The sequence below is a fragment of the Penaeus japonicus genome, unplaced genomic scaffold (assembly GCF_977035675.1).
Source record: "Penaeus japonicus unplaced genomic scaffold, GWHDUDI00000001_assembly GWHDUDI00000016, whole genome shotgun sequence".
NCBI classification, from domain to species: domain Eukaryota; kingdom Metazoa; phylum Arthropoda; class Malacostraca; order Decapoda; family Penaeidae; genus Penaeus; species Penaeus japonicus.
Window position 1 is genome coordinate 20,372,353 of NW_028234418.1, and position 7,500 is coordinate 20,379,852.

General features: G+C 37.3%; 1 protein-coding gene across 4 annotated transcripts in view; it reads right to left on the minus strand.

The window, feature by feature from the left end:
* The window catches only part of Phm (Peptidylglycine-alpha-hydroxylating monooxygenase), a 26,565-nt gene that overhangs the window by 6,425 nt on the left and 12,640 nt on the right, over positions 1–7,500 (minus strand). For all 4 annotated transcript variants that reach the window (XM_043019288.2, XM_043019289.2, XM_043019287.2 and 1 more), the window contains exons 3-8: positions 4,137–4,294; positions 3,707–3,839; positions 3,415–3,463; positions 1,372–1,517; positions 713–852; positions 392–441 (exon numbers count right to left, since the gene is read on the minus strand). In XM_043019288.2, coding sequence (XP_042875222.1) covers positions 392–441; positions 713–852; positions 1,372–1,517; positions 3,415–3,463; positions 3,707–3,839; positions 4,137–4,294 — 676 coding nt within the window. The remainder of the gene's footprint in view (positions 1–391; positions 442–712; positions 853–1,371; positions 1,518–3,414; positions 3,464–3,706; positions 3,840–4,136; positions 4,295–7,500) is intronic.

A 7,500-nucleotide genomic window follows, 5' to 3' on the forward strand; every position in this document is an offset into this window, starting at 1 on the left:
GAGAAAAGACATACATATAAAATCCAAGCAATCAAAAACAAAAGAAGGTCACGCAGTTATCTTGCTCAAACAGTTCTCTAGTAAAAAAAAAAATAAGCATGCATTACCAACACCCAAGCACATGCATCAAAGAAGCCGGGAACATCAAAAGAAGCAGAATTGAAAATGATCGTGCACAAAAACTGCTTAAGCTATATATTTCAAGCAATAGTTTGGATAACTTTTTCGACAGAACTAAATCTAAGACAATATACAGATATGTACAAAATGCAATGACAAATATATATACAAAATGATTATATGCAGATACTGCATAGATATATGCATATGAAAACGTACGGACAAACAAAGTCTATTAAAAAAGACACAAAATGTAGCATGATTAACTCACCCGACCCTGGTGGTGCGATCACGATTGCTCTCCATTGTGCATCTGGCAGCCTGTGTAAACAAAAGAATACGTTACCAAGAGAAGTATCGTACAACATTGCATTTCATTATAACTCCTCATATATCATTATGAACTCGTTATCCTTGTATTAAGACCAAAAATTATTAAATGGGGAGGCCATATCATGAGAAAACAGTACGTGGTCAGAAACCTCCTTAAAGATTTGATTCATACATACATATATAATATATATAATATAATATATATAATATATATATATATATTTATATATATATATATAGGAAGAACATCAACGCGTACCACTGTGTCCCCCTTGGTAAGCGTGAGGTCGCTGGCCACGGGGTAGAACATCTGGGGCAGCTGTGGATCCTTCTTTCCTATGAGCTGCCACTCGTCGGTGTATCCTTTCCTGGTGACCTTGTAGCCCGACACCACCCGGCCTGTAAAGAAGGTTGGAGGTCAGAGGTCAAAGTTTCAAACAGTAAAGGGTTAGGTTGGAGAGGTCGGGAAAGAAAGAAAAATGCTCGAGATATCCAGAAATAGTCTAAGGGGCCAACAGATAGCTGAAGAAGGTGAGGGAAATCTCAAGAGTAGGTTAAAAGGTTAAGGAAAAGATAGACAGCGTATGGCAATGTTTGACAAAATCAAGAAAAAAGCAGAAGTCAAGTCTTATAGTTCAATAGGTCAAGGAAAAGATCCACAGCTTAAAAAAAAAGTTTGACAAAATCAAGGGAAGATATAGAATTCAAGTCCATTAGGTCAATAGGTTAAAGAAAAGATCGAGATAATTAAGTATTGGACATGCCTTACTGAAATCATCAAGGATCATCATATCATCAATATCAACACTATTACCTTTTACTATAATCATCGCCACGAATAACGATACCTATACCATCTTCACATAAAACAAAGCCTCCTTATCAATCAGTGCGGCAGCAACAACACCAGTCACTGACCTAGGGCGTGCGTGTGCGTCCTGAAGGCGAAGGGGTGAATGACCTTGTCTTCCTGAATAGTGCAGGCCGTTTCCATGTACTCGACGCTGTTGGGGTTAATGCGGCCGCCCGTGCCCATCAGGAGGACGCCCGCTGCCTTGGGCTGCCTGTGGATGGGCGAGAGAGGGTTAGCCAACGTGTGGGTGGGGGTTGTATGCAGTGGGCGTGAGGGGAAGGTAGAATGGTATTTGCGTAGTGTTTGTGGTGTGACAAGGTGGATGGGCGGTAGAGTGGGACCTGCTTAGTTATGGGAAGGGGTGTTGTCTGTGGAAGTGAGCGCGAGGGTTGTGTGCTTGCGTGTGGAAAAGAGGCAGAAGAGGAAGAGTTATATTGAACGTGTTGGTTTGTGTGTGTATGGGGGGGGGGTGTCTGTCTGTATGTATGTATGCGGAGGGTCATATTTTTGGCCGATAAGGCTTTCATGTCATTAGCAACATTAAACACTGGTGAAAGTCCTTTGATTTCAGACGCCCCTCAGGAGTGTGGAGAAGGAGACCATCATCGATTTTTGTTTGTTAGATTCATGTGATAATTTTGAGTTTATCCTTTGGTCTCCTCTTCTTAATTCATTGATTACTGATTAGCAACGTCAATATTCCTGCAAAACAGTCTTCCATTATCTTTATTTTATTCCACTAAACTAACGTAATATGAGTTTACATATACATATATATATATATGTGTGTGTGTGTGTGTGTGTGTGTGTGTGTGTGTGTGTGTGTGTGTGTGTGTGTGTGTGTGTGTGTGTGTGTGTGGTTGGGTGTGTGGGTGTGTGGGGGTGTGGGTGTGGGTGTGTTGGTGGTTGTGTGTGTGTGTGTGTTGTGTGTGTGTATATGTATATGTATATGTATATGGATATGTATATGTAAATATATAATAGATATATATATATATATATATATATATATACATACTTATACATAACATATATGATATATACATATATATATATATATAGAATATAATATATATGTGAGTGTGTGTGTGTGTGTGTGTGATGTGTTGTGTGTGTGTTTGTGTGTGTGTGGTTTGTGTGGCGTTGTGTGTGTGTGTCTATAAATAATATAATGATGCGATATATATATATAATATAAATATATATATAGATATACACACACGACACGCGACACACACTCACACACACACACCACCCACACACGTAAATTCACATACACACACTTCACACACTACACCACACACACACAACACCACATATATAGATATATAATATATATATATATAGATATATATATATATATATATAGTGCTAGTTTTTTTTTTATATATACACACACTATATGTGTGTGTGGTGTGTGTGTGTTTTGTGTATTTGTGTGTATATATGTATGTGTGTATGTATGTATATATGTATATATATGTATATGTATATATATATATATATATATATGTATGTATATATATACATAAATATATATGTATATATATATATATATGTATACATATATATATATATATATATATATATATATATATATATATATGTGTGTGTGTGTACGTATATGTATATGTATATGTATATGTATATGTATATGTATATGTATATATGTATTTATGTAAAACACTGCCACTAATTGAAAGGAAAAACTCGCGACGTTTCGAACTTTTTAAAGTTCCTCATTAGGCGTATATATGTATATATGCATATATATATATATATATATATATATATATATATATATACATATATACATATACATATGCATACACACACACATATATATATATATATTATATGGTAAATGCACAAATATATGAAGGTATATATGTATATCCTGTAGGTAGGTATGTATATAAGCATATGTATATAAATATTGATTTTTTTTTTTTTTTTTTTTTTTTTTTACAATCATATATTATCTACAGTAATTCAAATTTTTGAAGCATATCCTACTTGAAGCAAATACTGCTGATACCTACTACACCTCGCAATTATCTTCCTATGTAATCCTATTTGTCTACCTATTACCATAAACATCAACTTACGGCGTCTCTGTGTAGTAGAGGAACACGCCGGAGTCGTCAGTAGAGCCATCTGTCGGGAGAAAACCGCACTATTGTATAAAAGGTTGATGCACAGCCAAAATTACCGATCCGTCTTCTGTGTCACGGTTATGATATCATTACGCGGTATATTGCACACTTATTAGAAAAAAAGGAAAGGAAAACATCACAGCCGTGGTTGTCTCTCTCCCTAAAACATAAATGAATATATAAAATGATTTCGCATCTCATAATTACCAAAAAACAAACCCAGAAAAAACACGCCATGAATTACCCTTGAACCTCTCGACGGAGGCGTAGTGCACTTGAAGGACGAGGTACTGGATGTTGGACTTCCCTCCGACCCTGAACGCCACGCCCTCGGGCAGTACCAGCTTGGGGGCGTCGCGGGCCCACGCGTAGATCACCTGCGAAGAGGTCAGGTCAGGTTAGGTCAAGGATCGAGGTACATTTTGTGTTTATGTATGTATGTATTTATGTCTACATGTATGTTTGTTTGTATATTTGTTTGTTTGTATGTATGTATGTATGTATGTATTTATGTGTACATGTATGTATGTTTGTTTGTTTGTTTGTTTGTTTGTCTGTATATATGTGTGCATGCATGCATGTGCGTATGTATGCATGTGCGTATGTATTCATATGCGTATATACGTATGTACGTATGTATGCATGCAAGTATGTATGCAAGCATGTGCCCTCACCTGCGAGCCCGACCCGCAGACGGACGCCGTAGCGATGCCGGGCTGCGACAGCGCCATCTCCCCGCAGTTCCACACCTCCTCGTCGCTGCCCGGCGTCTCGCAGCCGTAGAGCAGCATGTGGTGGGCCGTGTCCATCGTGGCGTTGGGCTCGAAGGCGGCTGTGGGAGGGAGCGAAGGGCGCGGGTGAGTGGCCTGCGTCCTCCAGGTGGGGGGAAAGGGCGGGAAGGGTGGTGTGCGCTAAGGATATTAGGGGTCGTGTGGGTCGATTATGCATTATGGTAATAGGGGGATATATAGTGTATTTGTAGTATAGTTTATTGTAGAACATTGTGCTTATACTTCATCAGAGTATGCATGAGTGTGAATGATACAAATGAGAGAACAAAGAGGCTCCGAATGTGTGATTTGCATACTCAAGATAGGAGAGAATTAAGATATGAGGTCTTGTAAGTGTATGAATCATAAGAAATGAGAATAGAACAATGGATGAGTGGTTACCGTAGCGTGAATTATGCAGTTGAAACAAATAAACGTAACGTGAGTGACTTTTGTATCTTATTGTATGCCAGACAAAAAACAAAAAAACAAAAAAACGTGCGAAACAAAAAATATACTGAATATGATATGTGTGTCGTTTCAAAACCGAGTAAAAATAGTAAAATTATGTTTAATAGCAAATTTAGAAATATATGAGTAATTTGTATAATCTGAACATGCGAATGAAAGAATACGCTAATTAAAGTGTATTTATGTGTTTCTGTGTGAATCATAGATAAGCAAGAGGCGCAGAATGGGGCCTTGTGTATTCTAGAAGGTAGATTAACATATCTGACAGCGGAGGAAAAGTAATTTCTACAATCAAGGAGCGATGCAAATGTGTAAAATACACTTGAATTATATATCATACATCAGAGGAAGAGAATACTTAAATCCTTCATGCATTCTAAACATGAATTAAAATATGCAGAGTATATCATGTGTAAATTGTAGGGATTAATTATGTAGGGAAATTGAAACAAAATAAACAAAATCTTTCTCTCTCTCTTTCTCATTCACTCTCTCTCTCTCTCTCTCTCTCTCTCTCTCTCTCTCTCTCTCTCTCTCTCTCTCTCTCTCTCTCTCTCTCTCTCTCTTTCTTCTCTCTCTCTCTCTCTCTCTCTCTCTCTTCCTCACTCTCTCACTCTCTTTCTCTCTCCTCACCATATATATATATATATATATATATATAAAATATATATAATATATATATATAATATATATATATATATATATATATATATATACATATATATATATATATATATATTATATAATACAGTATATATATATTATGTATATATATATATATCATATACATACACACACAACTATATATATATATATAAATATATATATATATACATATATATATACATATATATATATATATATATATACATATACATACATACATACATACATACATATATGACATAAATCTCATACAATCGACAAACTCAAGTAACATTTAAATCAAGTACATACACGCGCACACAAAACACCGTCTTTTCACTCCGACAAAGTTCATAACGTACAAAGAAACCCCCTGGAAAGCGATTTCACCTGGTTCACCGGTGAAAAACACGCAACGTCAACCTCAGAAAAAAAGGAAATTGATCTCCAGTCAGCATGCCATAGACAAAATCTTTTCCTACTTTCACCTGGCCCTACATTCACCGGCCGACCTCCAGCGCCCACTTTCTACGAAAATGAAATGTAGAACAACTCTGAACTTATGGAATGGCAGCTTCTTCTTTTGTCAGTGAGTGAAATGATATTTTGTTTGAAATCTTTAACGAGATATTCATTATACTCTTATAGGTAGTAAGGAAAGTGGTTTCAAAGACAAGTTCAGGCATTTTCAAAAAGTCATGCCTTTCGCTTTCAATGGCAAAGGTCAGCGACTTTTCCATACATGCACACGTACACATGCGCGCGCGTACACACATACACTGGGACACACACACACACACACACACACACACACACACACACACACACACACACACACATTGATAGTAAAAATAACAGATTAAAAAAAAGAGAGAAAGTTAGTGAAAATCTTAGGAAGATCTCTTTTCGCATTCGCATTCTGCAGCAGAGTTTATTCTGCTCCCAAGACACGCAGACAGAGGGGCATCTTCATGCTACTCATAGGCGCAGCATTCTTGACGAGTGTTTTGTATTCATTTGCCTTCTTTTCTTTCTTTGTTTCTCTGCCTTACGTTTCCTTCCCACTATTGTTACGATCACTACCCTCGTCATAACCATGGTGGACATCAATTAATGATCATGTTATCATTTTATATATTCCTCAGTTGTTGTTTTTTATTTCTCTCTTTTCTTTTACCTTTCGTTTATACTACCTTCCTCTCATAATTCTCTATTCCTTCAAACCCTTCTTACCTTTATTTCGCTTCTCCTTACTTATCCGAGAGCACGAAGCGTTGACCTGAACTTTCGACACTTCCGCTGCGTGAGACCTTTTTTCTCTCTTAAAGTTTAGTTCTGTCTTCCCGGAAGTCTGAAAACAGCTAGTCGTCTTTCTCATATGCTTTGGGCTACCTTCTGCTCCTTTTCGTCTTTTTCCTACTCTTCCTTTATTCTTTCTACTCCTCCTCCTCACCCTCGTTTTCTTGTTCTTTATCTTGACTTACTCCTTATTCTTCTTTCATTCCCCCTTTTTTCCCTCTTCATCTTTCTCCCTCTGTTCTTGTTCTTGTTCTTGTTCTTATTTTCATTGTTATTGTTATTACCACTATTGTTTTTATCATCCTATCATCATTATCAATACTATTTTCCTTTTTTTCTTCATTTCCCTTTTCTTGTCTTTCCTCTTTCTCTTTCCCTTTCTCTTCCTCCTCCTCTTCTTCCTCCACCTCCGTCTCCTTCCCAAGTTCCTAGCAGATTAACCTGAATTTTCATGACCCGCATTTCTACAGCAACCCCCCCCCCCCTCCCCCGTGTACTTCCTCTATCATAAAACTATGTCACGTGGGTTTAGAAAGAAGGAGAGACAGAGTGAAGGAGAAGAACAGGAAGAAGAAGAAGGAGAAGAAGAAAAAAAAGAGGAATAAGAGAAAGAAAAATAAAATAAATCGAAAGATAAATAGATAAATAGATAGATAGATAGAGAGAGAGAGAGAGAGAGAGAGAGAGAGAGAGAGAGAGAGAGAGAGAGAGAGAGAGAGAGAGCGAGAGCGAGAGAGACAGATCGAAGAGCACACATCACCCTAGCAACTCCCATCGGTACAGTTAGAGGTGGCAGACTACCTTCGACACTCTCCCAGAAGATCACTCAAGCGATTTAATGAAGATAAATCCA